This window comes from Talpa occidentalis, unplaced genomic scaffold, assembly GCF_014898055.3.
Source record: "Talpa occidentalis isolate TD23 unplaced genomic scaffold, MPIMG_talOcc4v2.1 talOcc4.10, whole genome shotgun sequence".
Taxonomy (NCBI): domain Eukaryota; kingdom Metazoa; phylum Chordata; class Mammalia; order Eulipotyphla; family Talpidae; genus Talpa; species Talpa occidentalis.
In genome coordinates, this window is record NW_023600993.1 from 68,914,937 (window position 1) to 68,937,464 (window position 22,528).

The 22,528-nt window shown below is 39.4% G+C and overlaps 2 protein-coding genes and 1 long non-coding RNA gene across 4 annotated transcripts in view; 1 reads left to right on the plus strand and 2 right to left on the minus strand.

Moving 5' to 3' along the window:
* Nucleotides 1-5,610: 5,610 nt before the first annotated feature.
* LOC129145921 (uncharacterized) lies at nucleotides 5,611-10,742 on the minus strand. The gene is made up of 4 exons (XR_008552099.1): nucleotides 9,313-10,742; nucleotides 7,462-7,589; nucleotides 6,480-6,529; nucleotides 5,611-5,727 (listed from the first exon to the last, which is right to left on the minus strand). It is a non-coding gene; the product is annotated as an uncharacterized LOC129145921 (long non-coding RNA).
* A 124-nt stretch (nucleotides 10,743-10,866) lies between these two features.
* NKX2-4 (NK2 homeobox 4) lies at nucleotides 10,867-12,596 on the plus strand. Its single transcript, XM_054701722.1, has 3 exons — nucleotides 10,867-11,015; nucleotides 11,065-11,645; nucleotides 11,983-12,596. Exons 1-3 carry the CDS (start codon nucleotides 10,867-10,869, stop codon nucleotides 12,594-12,596), a joined length of 1,344 nt encoding a protein of 447 aa, XP_054557697.1.
* A 6,288-nt stretch (nucleotides 12,597-18,884) lies between these two features.
* Nucleotides 18,885-22,528, minus strand: part of XRN2 (5'-3' exoribonuclease 2) — an 81,137-nt gene continuing 77,493 nt past the window's right edge. For both annotated transcript variants that reach the window (XM_037493887.2, XM_037493879.2), the window contains 2 exons: nucleotides 21,835-21,973; nucleotides 18,885-19,439 (listed from right to left, as the gene is read on the minus strand). In XM_037493887.2, the coding sequence (XP_037349784.1) occupies nucleotides 19,374-19,439; nucleotides 21,835-21,973 (205 nt within the window). In that variant the 3' untranslated portion in view covers nucleotides 18,885-19,373. The remainder of the gene's footprint in view (nucleotides 19,440-21,834; nucleotides 21,974-22,528) is intronic.

A 22,528-nucleotide genomic window follows, 5' to 3' on the forward strand; every position in this document is an offset into this window, starting at 1 on the left:
GCCTCATTTATCTCTTCTTTCCCCTTCCCTGGCCCTACAGAGGATAAAGGGGTTTCACTGAGGAGTCTGTCCTGTCTTTTTATCTACAAACCCACAAATACTTATTGAATGAGGTACTGAGTGGATAAAGCACATGAATGTTTTCTCTATGGGCTAAAATCTGTGACCCTCACTAGACACAGATTCTGTAGTTGTTAGTTTAGCAGCCACACAATACTGGAATAAACTTATATAATAATTAGTGTTCTTCAGTAGTATACAAAATATTAAATATTGCAGAGTACCCAGATATGGTTTCCAGAAACATAAACTTCAGGTTATATTTACCTTGGCATAGAATTTTCCAAAGACAAACTAGATTGATAACAAAATTTGATAAGAAAATTTGATAAGAAAATTTGATAAGAAAATTTGATAAAAATTGATAAGAAAATTCAGAATTATGCAGTTGATTTTTTTCAAAAAGAAAAAGATAATCCTTTTATGCTCAAAGAGTCATGTTTTTCCAAAAAGAAGGATAATATTACTCCACATTTTGGTAGCAGAATGTCATGGCACAAAGGCCTCCCTAGTGGTGCAAGGGTTAAAGTCTCAGTGCTATCAATCTACCGCCAACCACTGCAACTTGAGTTTGATTTCAGGCCAGGGAGCTGACCCACAGGGCGCAGGACTTCTCCTGCCCACCGTCCCAGCAGTGTATTTCAGTAGATCTGCCTGTTCTGCTCCTAACTCTGTCTCCGGTAAATCCTCTCACCCCGCACCTCTGGCCTACACCCCCGTTCTCGAATGCATAAATAAATAAAAAGTATCTTAAAAAAAAAGGAACATCATGGGACAAGAGGAGATTAGGCGAAGGTGTGGTGTCATGAAATGATGAGACTTCCCACAAGTCCAGATGACTAATGTTATTTCTCAACTATTTTCTTTGACATAGCACAGGTCTCAATAAAACATGGCAACTTAGAAAAATGTGTCCTTAACCTCATTTTAAAGAGCAGAGAGTGAAAGTGAATGAAAGGAACCAATAAAAAAGCAAACATTTTGAGGAACATCTATGATAGGGTGATTTCACCTTATTCTTTATGCCTCTTTAATTTAATCTTCACATACTGATGAGAAAATTACGATTCAGAAGGGCTTACAACCAAGTTTTACATTTTGGTAGAGTAAGACAAATGAAATCTACCTGAATCTAAATCATAATTACTTTTTTTTAAAGATTTATTTTATTTATACAAGAGCTGGCGTACAGGCCAGAGGCACAGGAGAGGGTGAGAGAATTCACCAGAGACAGAGCGGGGAGCAGAACAGGTAGATGACCAAAAAACACTGCTGAGAGGAGCAGCGGCTGTGCCACTGGGGTGGCCCATAATTACTTTTTCTATGCCATATTCCTCTAACAGAAAAGTAACCAGGATGAAAATGTAAATATATGAGTCCTAAGTTAAAATTTTTAGCTGAATTTCAGGGGACTTTCTCCTTATACTTCACATATTTCTTGGCTAACTTTCTTTGCTTTTTGTTTTTTATTTTATTTATTTATTAGATTTATTTATTTATACAAGCACTGGGTACAGTTAGAAGCATGGGAGGGTGAGCAAATTCACCAGAGCCAGAGCGGGGAGCAGAGCAGGCAGAAAGACCGAAGTACACTGCTGAGGGGAGCAGCGGGCGGCAGGAGAGGTCTGCGTGCCATGTGGGACCCTCCTCTGGTGGCTGGGGAGCAGCAGGGTATTGAACCGGCGCTGCAGAGGCTGCGGGCAGCTTCACAACCCAGCGCTCAACCGCTGCGCCACCACCACCCGGGAGGCCCTGCTTTTTGTTTTTTAAATAAGCAAGAGGGAGCCTCCCTAGTGGCACAAGGGGTTAAGTCTCACTACTATGTAGCTATCTGCACCCACTGCAATAGCACAAGTTCGATCCTGGGCTAGGGAGGTGACCCACATGGTGCAGCAGACCTCTCCTGTAGTGCTGGCTGCTCCCCTCAGCAGTGTATTTCAGTAGATCTGTGTGTTCTGCTCCCCACTGTCTCTGGTGAATTCTCTCACCCCCTGCACCTCTGGCTTGCACCACAGTTCTTGTATATATAAATAAATAAATCTTTAAAAGAATTATTTAATCTCAGCTGTTTCTTTTTACTTTGTTTAGTGTAGTTACTAAGAAATTTAAATTACAAATGTGGTTCACTCTATTTTTCTGTTGGTCAGCACTGCTCTATATACTTGCAAATTATTTTTGTTTTGCAGCAATTTTCTATTTATTATTTCAATAATTTTGATAATATTGAGCTGATGCCAACAATGTCTACACCTACACCTACAATGTTAAAGTGTCTATACCACTTGAACATGAGAAATTATACTGTTAATTTTTCTAAGAAAATTATTTTATCACTGCGATAATTATGAGAAAGAAATACCTTTTATCAGGACTCCACTAATTCTACTTCAAGTCACTTGAAACTTCCAAACTTTCTACTGTCCTTGAAAAGAAAATATATACAGGGCCTCCGCTCGTGGCGCAGCGGTTGAGCGCTGGGCTATGAAGCCATCTGCAGCCTCTGCAGCGCCAGTTCGATACCCAGCTGCTCCCCGGCCACCGGAGGAGGGTCCCACATGGTGCGCAGACCTCTCCCGCTGCCTGCTGCTCCCCTCAGCAGTGCACGTCAGTCCTTCTGCCTGTTCTGCTCCCCGCTCTGGCTCTGGTGAATTTTCTCACCCTCCTGCGCTTCTGACTGTACCCACTGCTTGTATAAATAAATAAATAAATCTTTAAAAAAAAGAAAATATATATAATAAATAAATAATTGAATATTAAGTTTGTAACCTTCATTTAGATAACATTCAAAATAGTCTGACAACGGGCCTCCCCGGTGGCGCAGCAGTTGAGCACTGGGTTTCGAAGCCGACTACAGCCTCTGCAGCGCCGGTTCAAACCCCAGCTGCTCCCCGGCCCTGGAGGAGGGTCCCACATGGCGCGCAGACCCCTCCTGCCGCCCGCTGCTCCCCTCAGCAGTGTACTTCGGTCCTTCTGCCTGCTCTGCTCCCCGCTCTGGCTCTGGCTCTGGTGAATTCTCTCACCCTCCCACGCTTCTGACTGTACCCAGTGCTTGTATAAATAAATAAAATAAATAAACAAACAAATAAATAAATCTTTTAAAAAAAAAACAAAATAGTCTGACAACGTGAGAATAATCTAACAATAGCTATTCAAGTACCTCACAAATTTTGATCTATCAACCTTATAAAGATGCAAACAGTATAATTTTCTTTGAAATCTTTTTCCCACTTCTTTTCAGAATATTTTTTCACTTGAAATCACTGTCAATGTCTACCACACTTTAAGTTAGTTTCCATTGTAACTAAGAAATGAGATAGAAACCTGAAGTTCATGAATATACCTAGCATATTAGTAAATGATTAATAAATGTTAGTGGATTTTAGGACTACAGTCCTATCTCCACCTTACAAATAGAATACATTCTAAATAGTTCAGTTCTAAGTCAGTTGGCTCACATTTTCATATATATATATTCACATGCATATATTATATATGAATGTTTATGTAATTTAAAATAATACAGAAAGCTACACAAACATAGGTAGTATAATTTGAAAGTATTATTTCGAGATCAGGATATGGATACCAAGAAGTTTCTCCCCACTGGTGTCACAAGGGTTCCCATCCCAATCTGCTGAAGCACTAGTGACACTCTTAATCATATAGTAATCGCCTGATAAATTCTTTGTTAATTCAGTTGTACATGTCATTTCCGGTCTCTATGTTCTGAAAGATTCTTGGTATGAAAAGGAGAAACATAAGTAGGATAAAATGAAAATAATACATCTTCTCATATTTATAGAGCTGTATGGGAAGGGACTAAACTTATACTTTGTCGCCAAAGGATGAACAAAGACTGACCTGCAAATTACAATGACATATTTATTAGCCTCAGTATAAGAACTTTGTATAACCAGACTATTGAACAATGTTGGGATTTTTATGAAGTCTTTTTTGCAAAGCATGCTGTTCAGTTCTAGACTATCAGAAGGCTACATGATATATATCACCATCCTCAGAGCTACCTTAATTGAGATGATTTCGTATAGAACTCTCAAGTTCTTGAGGAATGGACTCTGTAATAAGCCAACTCTAGAAAATAATTAACTCCATCTGCTGTACAATTATTAAGAATTTTATATTTAGTGCTCCCTATGAGTAAACCCACCTATGAGAAATTTCTTTTAGAGCTAGAACATGTTTCTTTTCCTCTGGAATCAGGATCTTTTTCTTGCTAAAAATAAGAAAAATATAACAGGCTTCTTCAACCCAGAAGTTTAGAACCAAGTTTGACATTGAACTATGGGAACTTGATAGGTTCTGTGCAGTTGATGTCTTTTTTACCCTATCTTAACGTCCTACTATTTTATAAGATCTTTATTTATGAGCCCCTGATTCTAACTAAATGTTTAACATAAACACATAAATTTATTTATAAATGCCTCGTATCCCTTACAAATCAAGGTAGAGGGAGAATAAATGTTAATTAAGCTTTTTTTTTTTTGCTTCATATAATTAACTCCTATGAGTCCCTAATATCAAAATATCATGTGAAAGAGATGCACAGAAAGCTAAGAACAATACACAGAAAGCTAAGAAAAATTCAGGATTAGATGCTTGAATATGAAAAGTGATTGACTTTCATGAATATTTACTCACATTAATGTATTGCCTATGTAGTTAAATGCAACCACTTTGGTATATTGAATATATATAGAACATTTCCCACTTCTCCTTTAGAAATAGGTATAGGATATTCACTCCAATTTGTTCACTTCAGATCCATGACCAAATAATCTCTTTATGTCAAATAAATATTTTTTTTTCATGAGCAGGACACTTAAACCACACTTGCACCTACTAAACCCGGGTTTTATGTGAAAATGATTTCAGAGGACATTGGAAACCCCAGGTTTCTTTTTAATCCTCCAGTGTCTTTAGAAAGCAGTTCCTAAACTACCATTTCCATCACCCTTTTAATCTCTGCAAATTGTTGGTAAAAGCTGCATCAATTATGTTCACAATGGTAGCTCAATCATATATGCACTACCACTGATTATGCTAAAGAAATACTACATTTAAGGGATTCAGCTCTAGAAGACATCATTATACATAGGAGACTTTACGGAAAAATAAAACTTCTTGTGTGAAATAGTTCTCATTCAGATCTTTCCGAATATTTTGTTTACCTTAGTAAGCATACGAACCATAAAGGTACATAAAATAGTTGCTTTGTATTCTATAATCTAATTCCTAGAGCAACTTAAGCACAACATTCAACGTTAATATACCCTTCACAGTTCAAGAATTATTTATCCCATTAAAATATGACCCTTAAACAATTGTAAATTTGATTCCTCTGTCTTTTTTCACTACAGTATTAAAAAAATATCTTTCATCCATTGAGATCTACCATTGAATCTTAGGGTTATTTTTGAAAGCATATTTTGGATATATGTGCTTTCTATTTTGGAAAAGATGGCTACTTTAAAGTTATACATTTCTTCAATTAAATAATTACATATTCTTAAAGACATGTTGTATACCAGTGATAAGAGTTTTCATTCAAGCTGCTACTGATTTTCTCAAGCAGTTCTTATTTCTACAGCTTGGCATTTTTGACCCAATTTCAATAGCTTGTATACTTCTGTGAAAATTCCATTATTTCTAAAAGCAAAAAAAAAAAGTTTTAATCACCTTTTAAGTATTAGCCCCATAATTCTTTATGTAGTGCAAAGATAAACTTCCTTTGAAACTTAGCATTTCATTTTCAGAACTGAATAAACACTGAATTTATTGAACAGTTGGATCCCAGTATTAGTTTCCTTCATGAACTAGATTTCTGGAGGCAATAATTAGTAATTTTCAAGTCCATCAAATAGTTTGAGGTGGTTTAAAGGTTCATTAGGTTTTGGTTTTTGTTTTAAAGAAATTTTATCAGGCAAATTTTTATCAGTCAGGTTTATCAGTTATGGTACTCAATGTCTATATAAAATAATCAAATTATTCAATATGAAGCTTTTAAACTGCAAATTATGAAACCAATAATTAAATTATTTTAAATATATCAATATGAATACTGATTTATGAGATGAATGCTAGCCTACAGCATCAAGAATAATTCTCCAAACTGAATATAGATAAACATACTAATATCTGTCAAATATCTTGTCAACACTAGCAGTACACAGAAAAATAAAGCAAAGAAAATTGGGCAAATTGTCCTCCAATTATATTCTTTTAGTTATTTCTTCTAAAACATGTAAATTTTTATTAATAAGTGCAACAAGTAACCAATTCATCAAAATGTTAAATATTGGAGTTTCTGCTTACAATAAGTGATAGCAACAAAAAACCAATCACCTGACACTGATACTTCCTAGATAATTTACAAAATAATTTATAATGAATTTGTATACCTTAAAGGACTTGTCGGAGAAGCCACTTTACATTAAATTCACTGAATCTCCTAGACTTGGAAAATTTGACATCATGTGAGAAAAAATTATGAAAGTATAAACATGTATATATATACATATTAAAGGCTGTATGCATTCACTCTAATCAGGTATGTGTAGAGATATGGTATAACCTTCAGAAAGACTAGCTCCTCACACAAAATAATAAATAGAAATAGGATTTTGCTTAAAATTCAAGTTTCTTTTTCCCATAAAAGTCACTTAAGGACATTCCAAAACATGTTACATATGTCAAGGTTTTTTTTAATGTAAATGTCATTTGTATTAAAAGAAAGTTTTGGCCTTTCTATGTAAGCAACTATATAGAAATTTAAAATACACTTTGCTGTTTTCCCATTTCATATATTTTATTACTTACTCAAAAAAATGTTTAATTTTTTTAAAAACACAAAAAATGAAATTACTAGTTCATGATCACAATCTTAGGGTGAGGGAGTTGTGACATACTGCTCAATTTTCCATAATCAAATGTTATTCTCTACCATGACTGTTAAACCAGTATTACAGCTTGACCCTAGGAGGGGAGGTGTCTAGTTTTTGTTTTTGTTTGTTAGAAAGCATTTAATTATACCTATTATTATGATTTCAACAACGTCTTTAACACCTACCATTTGTTCTCACATTGTACTAATAATCACGTTAACTTAAAATGCATTCATTGCTCAGAAAAGTATTTTCAATCTAAAATTTCTGAATTTTAAGATTTTCTTAAGTAGAAGTTGTAAGAAGTTTGCATTTTGTGAAGAAAATATGAAAGGATGATTGTGTCACATAGAAATAAAGTCATAAACCCAAGTGTAAAATTATTATAAGCAATTCAAAATAATTGAAATAAACATTTAAAACAAAAAGTCTTTGAAAATTAAAAAGAAATAAGAACTAAATTACATAAATTGGTGAAATTAGCAATATTTGTAAATACTTAAACTTTGTGTTTCATCTCTATTGTAGCTGCTTCCTCTTTTTAACCTCAAATTTTGCTTCAAAATGGTAGTATCTTGACATGTTTCTTTATTTCTTCCCAAATGCGAAGATGATATTTGAAAATCCCTTCAAAAAAATGAGAATTTTATTAACCAAATTATTTCACAACTGTTTGAAATTAATCACAATATTGCAAGTGTATCATTTTTAAAAAGCATTATCTTCTTGAATAACAAGCAGACAGTAACATTTCAAACACAGTTTGTCTTTCTAAGGAAGTTAGAAATCTACTTGCCACCTCAGAAAAACAACATTTTCCTTTAAAGTACTGGCTGAATATGTAGGAAGGTTACTCAATGCCTCTCAAACCCCTTTCTCTGAGCTTCTGTCCAACAACAGAAAGTCACAAGTTTAGGAAGCTTCCTACTTCAGATTTTTTTTGGCCTAATATTTTTGCCCTAACAAAAATTACCATATCAGAAATTTTCTATAATTACCACATTTTCATCAGAAAGCAGAGAGCCTACTGAATCTTCCTGTTTAGGAAAATTTTCTGTCTCTGCCAGTCATTAATTTGTCACTGCTAAGTGTGATATATAAAATTACAAAAACCTGAACTTTGAAAAAAGCAAGGTAACCAAACATATAAAGCATACTAAAAGGCATATGCTTCAGGTGTGTGGACCATTCCAGAAGAAACAGACAAGAGTGTCTCTGAAGAGGGGCACTGGGAGTTTGGAGGAGAGGAGTAGGAGGGCTATCTCTTTCCACTGTGTTCTCTTTGGTAGTATTTGCTGTTGTTTTTTGTTGCTGTTGAGTACCAGCACTGTTTTTAAAGAAAGGAAAAAACCCAACAACAACAACAAAAACATTCCTCAGAAATAATTTCCTATGAAATCCAATCTAGTCAACAGTATTTAAGAATCTATTGAGTATAAATTTCCACACCTAATTTAGGCAGACAATGACTTGATGAAGGAATTTGATGGATAGCTTTAATGGAGTATGAATGGGCCTACTTTCATTTGTGACTATCTGTAAATACACATGTATACATACTCTAGACTACATCTGCTTTCAGAATACTCTATATATACCCACTAGTACTTCCAGGCATGTAATTTGGAGAGAAACAAATAAATGATGGGAGAAATGGTGAAAAACTGTGGAGTTTTCTTCAGAACTGCTCAACCTCCAGTGAAGGAGGTACTACTTTGGGTAGCAAGTTTCCAAGTAATCAGAACATAACTCTCTGCAGAGATATAATAAAGCACTTTTTATTCAAAGATGGGAGCCTTCCAAATGTAGATGCACCTGTAGCAGGACCCAACACAGTTGAAGAACAAAATAATAACTTGTAATATAACCACATGATGTGAACTTTTAGTTCAAAGTTCTTTAAAGTTCTATAAAAGAATTACAAGATGAAGTGTATAAACTGAAATAGTTATCACCTGGGGGAAGAATCCTGCCATTGTAAACACTTTTTCCATTTAGGTAACTATTTGACATGAAGATTATTACAGTAAATTTAATCTCTGAAACACGCTAGAATCTGAAAAATACAACACATTTCACAAGTGACTTTTATATCCATAGTGCTAATAACGATTTTTCACTTACCCTGTTTATCTCTGAGGAAAGTTTGAAATGAAAGATTTCTACTATCTTCTAATTTAAGCTAACACAAGTGAACAATACAGTTTGAATTAAACCAAAATATAAAAGCCAAACTGCAGTTTTTAGAATTCTAGCAATTTAAATATATACATTAATGATTCCATGCGCATCACTAGTCTGGGGGTGGGGGGTGTACACAATTCCAGTGCAGATAAGGACGAACACCTACCGCAAGCGTTTCAAGTGCCAGAAAGACCTGTAAAAGTAACAGCGTGTTAAAATTGTGGCAATGCTAACCTCACTAAGTCAATAACTGAACTCTCTACAGGCAATTTGTATATTTTGTTATTTTTGCCTTTTAAAATATTACTTCTTGCCCCTGCCTAGTTGACACTCTCTCCCCACAGGTGACTATAGTGGTCCCTTCCTCTACCCTCACCAGAGAAAAAAACAGATTCCTTACAAAACTACACTGAAAGGAACAAAACTGTTTAAAAAACAATAAGGGCAAAACCACAGAGGATATTCCAACCGAGTAACTGAAATCAAACAGAAAGGAATAAGTAACACTGTTCTTGCCTTTAAAACATGTACTGGTAGGTTAAGCGGAAATCATTTTCACACATCCTTTAGTTTAAAAAAAAAATAAAATCCTGCTTTAAAAAAGCACTCTCCTAGTGTTTCTTTCTCCTGTCTCAGTCTCCAGAAAAACTTAAAAATCCTGTTTTTGTGTCCCCATTATCATTGTTTTTATTGCAAGATTACTCTCAAAATTTAGTAAGGTTGGCACATTTCTTTTGTCTTATTCCTCAGAGTGTTGAGCATTTGGTGGAGATTGCACAATATCTATGCTTTTCTTTGCTATATAGGTAAATTTGCAAGTCAAAAGATGAAAGTCGGTTTATCTATGGTTTTGTATTTTCACAAGAAGCTACCATTTTCACCTGATTTATGCAACCATTTCACATTCCTTGAACAGGTTACATTTTTCTAACAACAACAAAAAAACCCATATCAAACAGCTAGAAATACTTGAAATTTCAGGGTTTTCCCGTCTCCTCTTCTTGATCATGGCAGTGCTAGGAGCCTGAATTCCTCAGTTTGATATTTACTTTCTTTAGAGAGAACGAGGAAAAAAAAAAAAAAAAAAGCAGACGGAAAGAAAACTGAAAAGAACTTTCCAGGTAAAAACTGAGCAGAAAACATGATCGCAAATAAAAACATACCCTCTTCCCCGTATCCACCCTCCATTCCCACAGAGGAAGAAAAAAACCCAGAATACTTACAAGTTAGCATCTGTGTGTTTGTGAGTGTCTCTATGTGTGTGTTTTCTCTCTTCTTTGGATTTGGATACTTTGAGCTAATTTGGAAGTGCCCGTTTGGTTGCCCGCAAAATGATGCTTAAGAGGCTAAAGATGCATAAATTAGGACTCCTACAATGGCAGAGGACGGTCATTGTACCTCTCCTCTTTATGCGCTCTTATCGTGGGACCCAAGAGCTTTTTTTTTTTTTTTTTTTTTAACACTTTAGACGATGGAGCAAGCGAGCGAGGGGCTGGCGGCCAGAGAGGACAGGGCGAACTCTTGCACACACTCACTCACACACACCCCAACTTAGCTCTACCCCCTCCCCAATTAGCCCGGACTTGACTAAGAAGTTCCTGCAGGAAAACCCGGGCGCGGGCGCAGAGGCGCGCGGTGCCTGCACGTCCAGTCTCCGCGCGGGCCTCGGGCTGCCTGTCTCCGCGGGACTGGGGTAACTGCCGGAATAAAGGCGGGAAGCATGGAGCCAGGAAAGGGGGGTGCTCTTTTCCAGAAACACCCAAATGCCCCCTCTACCTTTTTTGCCTCCGTTCTGGGGGGTGGGGGGGCGCGAGAAAAAGATGTCAATGACCATTGTTTGCTCGTTTGGGAAGTTGCTCCGCCCCTCGAGTCTGTCGTAAACCTGGCGCCGGACTGAAATAAACCCCAGCTCCCGCAGCTCGGGGGCTCGCCACCCGCGGACAGCTCGTCACAGGCGCTGCCGCCGCGGCCGAGGTGGCGCCGACGAGCGGCCGCCGCGTCCCGCCCGCGCCCGCCCGGGCCCCCTACCTGGCCGCCCGCCGCGCCATGTCGTTGAGCCCAAGCACACGACGCCCTTCTCCGTGTCCGACATCCTGAGCCCCATCGAGGAGACCTACAAGAAGTTCGGCGGCGCCATGGACGGCGCGCCGCCCGGCCTGGGGGCGCCCCTGGGGGCCGCGGCCGCCGCCTACCGCGCCCCGCCGCCGGGGCCCTCGGCGCAGGCGGCCGCCGTGGCGGGCATGCAGCCCCCGCACGCCATGGCGGGCCACAACGCGGCGGCCGCCGCGGCCGCGGCTGCCGCGGCGGCCGCGGCGGCCGCCACCTACCACATGCCCCCCGGCGTCTCGCAGTTCCCGCACGGCGCCATGGGCGGCTACTGCAACGGCGGCCTGGGCAACATGGGCGAGCTGCCCGCCTACTCGGACGGCATGCGGGGCGGCTCGGCCGCCGCGGCCACCGGCTGGTACGGCGCCAACCCGGACCCGCGCTACTCGTCAAGTGAGCGGGGCCGGCGGCGCGGGGCGCGGGGCAGGCGGACGGCGCGCGGGGCCCGCCGCGGCCGGGGCGCGCGCGCGCGCGGGGCGGGGAGCGCCGGGCCGGCGCGGGGCTCTCGGGGCGTCCCGGCACGCGGGCGCGGGCGCGCGGCGGGGGGCGCGCAGGGGGGCGCGGGGCGCGGCGGGCACTCGCGCGGGGTGCCGGTCCCCGGGGCGCGCGGAGGGTGCAGGGGCCGCGCCGGAGTCCCGCGGGCGGCGCGCGGGAAGGAAGCCGGGGGCGACGGGAGCGCAGTGCCCGAGGCTCTGGCGGTCACCAGGCTCCCCCCTGGGCTCCTCTCCAGTCTCCAGGTTCATGGGGCCGTCGGCGGGCGTGAACGTGGCCGGCATGGGGTCGCTGACCGGCATCGCCGAAGCCGCCAAGTCGCTGGCGCCCTTGCACGCGGCGGCCGCGGCACCGCGAAGGAAGCGCCGCGTGCTCTTCTCGCAGGCGCAGGTCTACGAGCTGGAGCGGCGCTTCAAGCAGCAGAAGTACCTGTCGGCGCCCGAGCGGGAGCACCTGGCTAGCATGATCCACCTGACGCCGACGCAAGTCAAGATCTGGTTCCAGAACCACCGCTACAAGATGAAGCGGCAGGCCAAGGACAAGGCGGCGCAGCAGCTGCAACAGGAGGGCAGCCTGGGCCCGCCGCCGCCGCCCGCCTCCCCGCGCCGCGTGGCCGTGCCGGTGCTGGTCAAGGACGGCAAGCCTTGCCAGAACGGGGCCGGCACGCCGACGCCCGGCCAGGCCGGCCCGCAGCCGTCCGCCCCGACGCCGGCGCCCGAGCTGGAGGAGCTGTCGCCCAGCCCGCCCCCGCTGCACGGCCCCGGGGGCGGCCTGGCGGCCCTGGACGCGGCCGCCGGGGACTATGGCGGTGGCGTGCTCGGCGCCAACCTGCTCTATGGCAGGACGTGGTGACCGCGCGGGCGCCCGGAGGCGGGGTCCTGCCTGCGGCCCGATGGGTCTGCGGGGAACTGCGAGAACGGCTGGGGGAACCGTACCGGCGCTGATTCTTGTGTACAAAGCGATCAAAAAACGGACGGGACGTGGAGAGGGGGCAGATCCTCTTTGCTGAGGGAGGGGGACAGCGACAGTTCCAGGACCTAATCTTGTAACATCACACCGGGAAGCTTCCAGATGACGGTCTCCTCCTTCCAGACCTTCTCAAATGATGTGAAAAGCTGGCTGAATCCACATCCACCAAGTTCCTAACGAAAGCTCTCGAGAGTTTTAGAAGTTGGAAACTTTGTTGTTTGTAGCTCTAAAAATCAACCCCAGCTTTCACAGTGAATCCCTTTTGAAGTGAACTTATCTCGGGAGATTAATTTTCGAAGGGCCCCCCTTAAGTGCAATTTCATTAATGTTTGATTGAAATTAAATTGAACTGTGGCTCAAGGTGGATCATGCACATAGCAACATTATTGCAGAGGAACTATTGCCATTTAGGTAATACAGAAATGGAATAAACATAATCAAAATACTGCTTATATGGATCGATATAGCTTTTTAAATTTAATGCGATTTTTAAATGTTTTGATCATTACTTGCAAGAAAGTGTTGTATATTACCCTAAAGGGGGATTTTCCGCCCTAAGGTTCAGCTCATCATAAGAAAGAAGGTTGTAAGCTACTTTTTGTATGGAATCTGGTCTCCCAAAATCAACTGATGAAATAAATATATCCTGTCCTTCTGTAGACATGTTATTTACTCATTCTAAGGCATTCACTGAATTTGAATATCTTGATGAAACTAGAATAAGCAGCAAAATTGCTAATATTGACATCAGTTAATCTATTTCAGAGCATGTCAAGAAGGAAGATAAGACAATTTGTTGAATTGTAACCAGGACATAAAGAATAAGTAACTAAGATATAATTTTTCCATCATATTTCAAACTTATAGGGACTGCACACCAATTTTGTTGGTGTTTTATTGTACAAAATAATGTATTTACTCTTTAATATGCCAATTTATATTTCCTATGTTTCAAATGTATATTTAAATATAACTTAAAAGAACCTTAAGCACTTACTTGGTAAAAGTCAAGTGGTCATTTCTTTTTCACTAAGTTGTACAGGCTTTGTTTTGGCTTGGTTTTTTTTACACTAGTTTGCATGATATGACAATACAACTCAGTTTACTCTTGATTTCAAAAACTGGCATAAAAAAAAGAAATATTGGCGTTGGAGTAAAGATACTAAAAGAAAACTGGGGAAGTGAACTTACAAAAATCAATGAAAATTAAAGACATAACACGGATAAAACATGATTTTTAAATGGTCAAAACCGTTTCTGAGACCCTGTATGTATAGTTTGAGAACTAATTTGAAGCTGAAACAATTTATTTCACTTCATTGTTGGGGTGTTTTTCTAAATGTGGGAAGTGAATCATTAGGAAGGTGTTTTAGAAGTTACAACTTGCACTTTCTCTGAACTATTTCATAAATTAAAAAAAAAAGAAAAAAAAAAGCGCTCCAGTCCCTATAGAGGGAGAAATAAACTACTTAGGAAGCAACAGGATCAGACTTTATCAAGGGGCTATGAATACATGTTTGGAAAATGAGAAGCAATTTTTAAAAAACATTTACATTAAAAATAATTTGAGCAGAGCAATTAGTGAAAATGGTACAATAGAGCTATGAAAATTCTACTGCTTTAGGTTTTTGCATGTTAATAATTAACTTTCAAAATGTTAACCAAGTTACCATAACGATTACTGATTTGCCAATTTCAAAATGCTTGTTAATATTGATTCCCTCACACTAGTACCAGAAGTCTGAAATTTCACTTCTAGAATACATCTGATGATTTGCAATACATATTTTTTACAGTCCAGTACTTAACAAAAGCAATACTAGCTTATAGACTAACAAAAGCAATACTAGCTTATATCCAAGTAACATATATAAAGAAAATAAATCTTTATGGATAGTTTTTTCCTTGATAATTTATTTCCAGAATCAAAAAATGTCTTAAACTAAGTGAACTCTCTATCAAAAAGACCATTATGATGAAACAGCCTTCTTTATACAATATTTCCTGCAAGTATATTTGGTGTGGGCATGTTTTTATTCCTTTCAGCATTCCTTTAAGTAGTAAAGGATTCAAGCCAGAAATAATTGCTGCAGAGGCTTAACACTCTATACCGAGAAATGTACTGAGTTTATGTCTAGTTTATGTCTATACATCCTGAAATTAGGATGAAGTTTAATTCTTGAAACATTAAAACAGAAAATGTTTTTACTATAGAATTACACATTCTGATTAATGCAAAACAAGTTTTTTTATTCTTTTGAAATTAGTGCTTTGCAGATCTTTTATAAAAACACAAATGGCCAGACTAGGTGAAACTCATTAACTGAAGAGGAGGATAAGTGTCTTCACGACCAAGAGGGAGGACTGACACAGGGTCTGAGTGGAACAAAGCCCCCTCAAAGTTTAATAGAAGCCACAACAAAACTCGGCTTCAGAAAAGCAGTCTGCAAGATGTGACATTTTTCAAAATATTTTGAGGTTTAACAAAACTCTAACTTATCTTTTCTAATTGAGGCACAGAAATCAAAATCCAGAATTGCAGAGAGGAAACAACAGGCATTGCAGGTACTTTTCTATAATTTGTGTTAGGATGTAAATTGAAGTGTGTGTGTGTGTGGGTGGGTGTATGTGTGAAAGTGTGCAATGTTGAAGGACACAGTAAGGGTGTTTTATGTATGGAAGGTTGTCTTGTGTTTAAGGCTTTGCTTACAACTAAAACCTAATGGTCAAAACAGTGAAAGAGACTTTTATCAACACAGATGTTGTGTTCAAACTCCATTCTGCTAGGGATTGTTTACTTTCAATTTAAAGCAAACCAGAGACTCAATCCTGTCCACTAAATGCAACCACCTTCCAAAGACTTGCTTTGTTAACTGCATAGAATACTTATGATTTAAAAAACTTTCATAATAAGTTTGTAACCATAATCACATAAAGACCCATTGATTGGACTTTCAGATATGAATTTGTACGCATGAGAAAACAGTGCATTGTAGTGGCAATGTAAATTTCAAATGTAATTCAAAACAGGAATGCTATTGCCCAACTGTGTAACACAACAGTAACAAGTGTGGATAAGAACCTTAGTTATTTTCAGTCCAATTAAAAAAAATACATTTACTTGTCAGGCTCAAATCCAATGAGACAGGGAACTAGGATACATATTATATATCAAAAACAAATATAGCCATTTACTGCTAGTGAGAATTGATGAGCATCTGGAGGATATTCGAAGGAGACTCATGATGGACTGGGAACAGCAACCACATCTGGGCAGGAATTTGTTCTTTCCAGCCATTATTAAGATAACTGTGATTTCAGGACACCTTTTATTGTTTTTAAGTTAGGAGGCTAATGGAAGCTTCTAGGTGTCTTTTTGGTTTTACTCGTTTTTGCTTCAGAATTTTACCTGCACTTGAATGAAATACCCTCTATTGCAGTTTTTAAAATATCCCATGTAACCTCGTGTTCAGTAATCATTTAGTGACTTGTAATAAGTTTAACCACTAGTAATGGCTAACTCTAACTTGTGCAAACTCTTTTGCAAGCTCTATTCTCATCTCACAAAAATTAAACGTGTTCTTTCTTGGCCCTCATTCCATAAATAAGCTATTGGCAAGCAAACAAAACATGCATTTTATTAGTATGTTGCCTTTTTTATCCTTGGTTTAAATGAAAGAGCAGCTGACCGCTAGGACTAGTCTGGCAGGATCCCCGCTCCATGACCTGGAGTGGGCGGCAAGAGGCATCCCAAGAGCAGAGCGGACCCGGCTGGACGGAGACAGCCAGCCACCCCTGCCGCGGAACAGGGAGTCTCAGTTGACATAGATGAATAGCTAAAATTTAGATTTCTACGCGTAGCTAAAGTCGGTTATGGAATTAAAAAACAGCAGCCTTGTAAGGAAGAACATTTGCATTATTTTCTTACAGGTTCGGTGTTTGCGTTCGTGCAGGGCAGTTGAGACGGTGAACCCCAGCGGGTTGAGAAACTGCGAGGGCGCTCCAGAGAACCTAGGGACGATGCTGAGTGCTCGGATCTGGTCTGGCGGCGGCAGAGACACACAAGTCACCCTGAGAGTCTGAGGTCTGAGCTTTCCCACGCCCACCTCGTTCGACTTCAGCCTCCAGCGAGGCTCCGCGGCGGAGGAGCGGAGGGGTCTGTGGCCCGCGCGCGGGGCGCGACCTTTGCAGGGTTGACAGAGGACCGCGAGTAGGAGTCCGGGGTGCCAGGCACACGCCCCACATGCTCCGAGAGGCCGGCGCTTCCTGACCCCATGGGGAAAACAATAGATCCGCAGACGAAGAACTTTGCCCTCAAAAGACCCGTTCTGTGCCGGCCACGGCGGCCCGCAGTTCCCGAACGCCGCCACCACCCGCACCGGGTGCGAAATCTAAGAGACCAGCGGTGGGAAACTCAGTGGAGGTGCACCCGACCTCCGTTGCGCACGAAGGGAAACAGTTCTGGACCCTCAGTCCCACTCAGGGCTGCCCCCGACGTCCCGCGTCATCGTACGAAGATTAATCTATGGGTCATTATATCTAATTTGCCTTTGTAAGCGCTAAACGGCAATCTCGGTTTGTAGATGGCTTTGTGCTTTAATGTGCATTACCGAACTTGGTCTTTAAAGCGACAACTGCTCGTTAAGGGCCCTTAGTGCCACAATAAAGTCATAATCTGTTTCCAGGTTCTACGATTTTGAAGAATCTGTAATATGAGAAGTTGAAAAACTATGTCCTACTTTAATATAACGGGGTTATTTTAAATTGATTCGTTGACTTTAACATCAGGATGTGGAAGTAATGTTTATTGCTTTAACTATTTTAAAGTTCGAGTTTGCTTAAATAATTGCATTTATTTTTTCTAGGAAAAGGAAAATTCAAAGGTGAGGGCAAGTAGGAAAAAGATGGAGGAATAATTAGCGAGAGAAGCTTCAAAGAAGAGTAAAAGATTAGAGCAGGCCAGGAAGCAATGTGATCAGTTAGCTGACAACCTCCATCAGGGTCACACCCGCTTACCTGTTAGAGGACATTCAGACCCCGCCTTATTAGTCTTCAAAAACTTTGAAAATTCACCTTCAAATTTAATGTTTTGAACAGTTACATATAATTGTGAAAAAGGCAAATCAGAAACATTTAAAAATTCACCCCTTTTCTTCCCCCCCATCACCCTTCCCTTTCTCAGAGCCCAGAAGGTTATTTATTATTGTCCACTAGAAAAATAATTAGACATGCTCATGACAGCTTAAAACAAAACCCGAAGGTCTGAAAAAAATAAACGTTCTGGAGAAGTGTGGGTTTTGGGTACTTACGAAGCTATACACAGTTAAGACATTTACCTATATTCTTTTGGAAAAGTGTACTTGACTTACAGGATGATACATTTTTAATATTCAGGGGATAAATTAGAGAAACTTAACGTAAGGCATTATCAATACAATGTAAGTGAAGTTAATATATGATGTGAGGTTAATTCCCATTGGAACGACTGTCTCAACAATAAAGGCCCTGCTGTATTCACACATCACCAGCATAGCTTCAAAATACCTTCCTGTTGAAGGTTAAGGTAGGATTTTTATCCATATAGACTAACAAGTATGCAGTAGTAGAACATTAAAGAAAGATGTCCTAAGTCAGAAGGTCAAAGAAAAACCTTATTTTATAATCTCAGGCTACAATGTAAGAAGGAAAACAAAGCAAGTCTGTGTATCTAAATTTGTTGTGGCAACCAAATGAAAATGCATATGGAACTGCTGTGTGTGACTTCCAAACATAAATTTAAAGAATTGTAGTGTGCTACTGTATCAAGAAAAAAAAAAAAAGTACAAATTGAATTGAAATCTATTATGAAATAATGCAAAAAATATGCTAAGGTGCACTTTTCTTGGATTTAAAGTAAGTATTAAAGCTGGAGCATAAGTCAACCCGAAAGTTGTAACATGTAAATAAATTCGTTCTCACAACTATTTTATAATTTAGTTAAAACAGCTGACATACTAGTAAGAGTTGGTTGTCTTGCTAATCATAGCCTCTTAAAATCTACTTCATTGGCTTTCTTTTCATATCTAATTGTAGAAATGAATTGGTTTTTTAAAAGACTGATTTAAAAAACCAACATGGTTGACCAAAATTTTCAAAGCTTAAATACTGTAACAGAATAAGAACACAAGAGACAAAAGTTTTTTTTTTTTTTTTTTTTTTACTAAAGTCCAGAAATTTCCATAAGACAAGTACATTAATGAAATGTTTTCAAAGAAATACTGAACAATATATATTCTCGCTGGCTGAGTGTTCCAGCTCAAGAGTTCATACCTAATTGTTGTGCATTAAAAATCAGCATGGATCTTAGATGATCTAGAATACACTGTGTTTTGAAATCCACAGCTGGTTTGATTTTTAACCATAATGAAAAACCAGTTTTCCTATTCCATCAAATGTGTTTTACAGCAATAATAAATTCAGATCCACTGTATTATGCAACACACATCTTTGGAAAGCAACAAAAAACAGTGATATCAGATCAGTAAAAATATACACAATTCAAAGAAATACACAAAGTACTGTAGTTTTATTAAAAACTACTACTTGAGAAAAAAATCTTTCCACAAATAGCATAAAATTGTAGAACAACAATGCAAGGATTTGGGAAAGCTTTACAAAAGCCTAATTCCAACTGTATCTTCCTGAGGGTGGTGGCAAAGGGTACTTCCTTCCTTCTCTGGGATAGCCCTGAAAATAAGCAAAAGAAATAATTTATTTTCTGGATTAATACCTGTACAAATAAATTAACTTTACAAATGTATGGAAATTTTACAAATGTATGGTCTTAAAGGTATCACTGGAAAGTCTCCATAAACAGGAGCTTTTAGTCCATAGCTTTATACAAAGGTATTGCAAAGCTGGACATTAGCACAAATGCTACCAGTGAAAACTAAGAAAACAAGCCCTAATAAGCATTTAAAATATTTCTTCAACTACACACAAATGAACTATACTTAAGTGTTTTGCGCAAAACACATCTGTGGTTTACAATCTGTGCCACCATGCCCCAAAGTATCTCAAGCCACACTGTGGTAAAGTACCCACAGCATGTTTGGATATATTACACTAGGAAAATCACTTTGCTTAACTAAGACAAGATCTTGCTAACCTAATTCAGTTAAAGCCTAATGAATTATCAATTATAGGAATTTTCTTTGTTTACCTATAACAGTAGAATATTAAGTAACAAATTTGGTTTTAAAATCAGTTAGTGATGACATTTGTAACATATCCCAGTACACTTATAAAAAACATTTCTGTACAATGTAAGATAAATGTGACACCTCTTACATCACAATTTCCTTTCGAGGTCTCCAGCATTCAGAAATGAACATTCCTCCCCAAAGTTGTCACATTGAGAGCATTTTATTTTATTTTTATTTTTTTTAAAGATTTATTTATGCATACAAGAGCTGGGGTGTAGGCCAGAGGAGCAGGGGTTGATTGGATTCACCAGAGAGAGAGAGTGGGGAACAGAACAGGCAGACTGACTGAAAAACACTGCTGAGGAGAGCAGCGGGCGAGACAAGAGAGGTCTGCTGTGCCATGTGGGTTAGCTCCCTGGCTAGGGATTGAACTTGTGCTGCAGTGACTGCAGACAGCTTCATAGTGCTGTGACTTAACCCCTTGAGTCAACAGGGAAGCCCCCATTTTTGCACTGTAAATTATATATATAGACTCTCAAGGCTATAATGCAGCTTAAGGCCTTGTTTATAGTCATATGAACTTTATATATACAGTGAAGTCATAATTATATTGTTTTTAACAATGAATTTCTATAATTTTAGTGCTTCAAATGTTGTGATTTAATGAAAAATACCTCTCACAGATATTAGAAAAGAGACTGAAAAAAGAAATACACTTTCAAAGGTTCTAAAATAATTATAAATTTACTGATTGGTATATATATTTTCAGTGTAAGAATTTTACCTCCTGTAACAGGAGGTAAGAAATACAGGGCAAGAAGCCCTCAGCTTGTTGCAGGTATTTCAGGGTCTTACTTTCTGACTTGGAAAATGAGGTGATTGGCTTCCATAAACATTCTCCAAGGTTTCTTCCAGTTTTAAGTATGTTCTCATTTCAGTAATACTCATTATTTAGATTGACTAGTATCATCTTGACTCTAGTGGCATAAACACTCTTAATCTACTGATAAGAAGATAGTATTCAAAATAAAATTCCATGGACTTACTCTAATGAACTGTTAACAATATTGTCTCAAAAGACAATTGACTGTTTTCTTATAAAGTGAAAAGAGACTTGTAAGACTATGTCAAAAAATAGTGTAAAAAAAAAAAATCTTTCGTAGTTGTCAAAGAATTTTCTTAGCTGTCTAAACAAAGGGAGACATGGCAAGAATCTGAATTAGAAAATTGATATTTGAAGTAGTGTGAAAGACTTGTAGGCAACACCAGGTAAGCAATTTAAGAACCACTTCACATCACCACAGGTACCAAACTCCATAAACATCATACACTCTGAATCACAGTGTTCTGATCCTGTTCTTTGGCAGGATTTGATAAAAGAGCATGTAAATACTGGCGAGGGTGTCAAATAGCTGAGGAACAGACTGTGGCAAACAGACATTACTAAGACTGAATACTCTGAGACATGGAAATGAACTTTACATTTACTAAATCTGTCTAGAAAGTAGTATACTCATTCAATTCACAACTGTTTAAATTTGGTAGGAAAATTATGGAGAGATTTCTTTCTATGAGGAGCAGTGTTGGAAGAATCAAGACAAGAAACTGAAGAACAACATAGTTAAAGCTGAAGAGGTAGATTCTTTCAGTTTCCACAAAATTATCTATAGTCAGATATCTAGTTCCTCTTAAAACAAAGATAAACAATGTGCTTTGGTGACTGACCATATTTATGCTACCACTGGTTGCTGTAATTATAGGGGTTTTGCACTAAAAAATTCTTCAGCAACCTCAAGGTATTTAATAAGGTAGATAGTCTACCTACAGTTTAAATTCAGCTGAACTACTATATCAATATCTTATCCAGAGTACTGAGAGGCATGGCTCAGTGCAAAGAGAAAATGATGCTTTTCATCCCATAGCCCATGCTGCATCACCTGTCTCCCTCCGCGGTCATCGCGTCTGGGTGGATAGCCGCCGGGCCCAGCCAGCATCTGGTACTGGCTTGGCTGGAAGGCTGCGTTCTGACTCTGGAGCATCCGGTTCCATGGCAGCAAAGGTTCAGCCCCAAGGCCTCTGTGGAAAAGCATCATGTTTCCATTAGAAGTCAGGCAGTTCATTATACAGTCAAAAAGCTAAAACTGTCAGGTATCAAAACCAAATTTGGATTTGTCCTATGGGGTATATAGTATATGTTTCATGAAGTATCAGCATTTGTTAAAGAGGGTATGTGTACTCAACTGGATCAGAAAGGTCTAACCAGAAAAATATTTTATTTTCAGTTGTGGGATTTCCTCTTTAGTCACTTAAGATTTGGACCCAAGATGAGTAAGTTGGCGATATTTAAGATGCTATTTGAAGAGTAAACATGCATAAGACAGGAGAATGAGGCTTTATTTTTAAAAATGTCCAGACTCGTTGTTGGAGTCCATTCTTTCCAGTTAATTGCAGGTTGCAAATGAATTCTTACTGCTGAGTATTCTGAATCTAGGGTAGGGGACTTGGCTGCTTTTTCCCATCTATTATTCTGCTCAATATGTCAGGAGGTCTGACTGGGAGGAAACCTTTTCAAGTTCTATTGATGCAGCTTTCAATTGACCATGGTGACCTAGCAACATGAGCACTAATTGG

What these genes read in the sequence shown, in the direction of transcription:
- NKX2-4 (XM_054701722.1), top strand. Translation starts at nt 10,867, where the DNA reads ATGGAGCCAGGAAAGGGGGGTGCTCTTTTCCAGAAACACCCAAATGCC. An exon ending in GAAGTTGCTCCGCCCCTCGA is followed by an intron (nt 11,016 to 11,064) that starts GTCTGTCGTAAA and finishes CAGCTCCCGCAG; the next exon opens with CTCGGGGGCTCGCCACCCGC. An exon ending in GGACCCGCGCTACTCGTCAA is followed by an intron (nt 11,646 to 11,982) that starts GTGAGCGGGGCC and finishes GCTCCTCTCCAG; the next exon opens with TCTCCAGGTTCATGGGGCCG.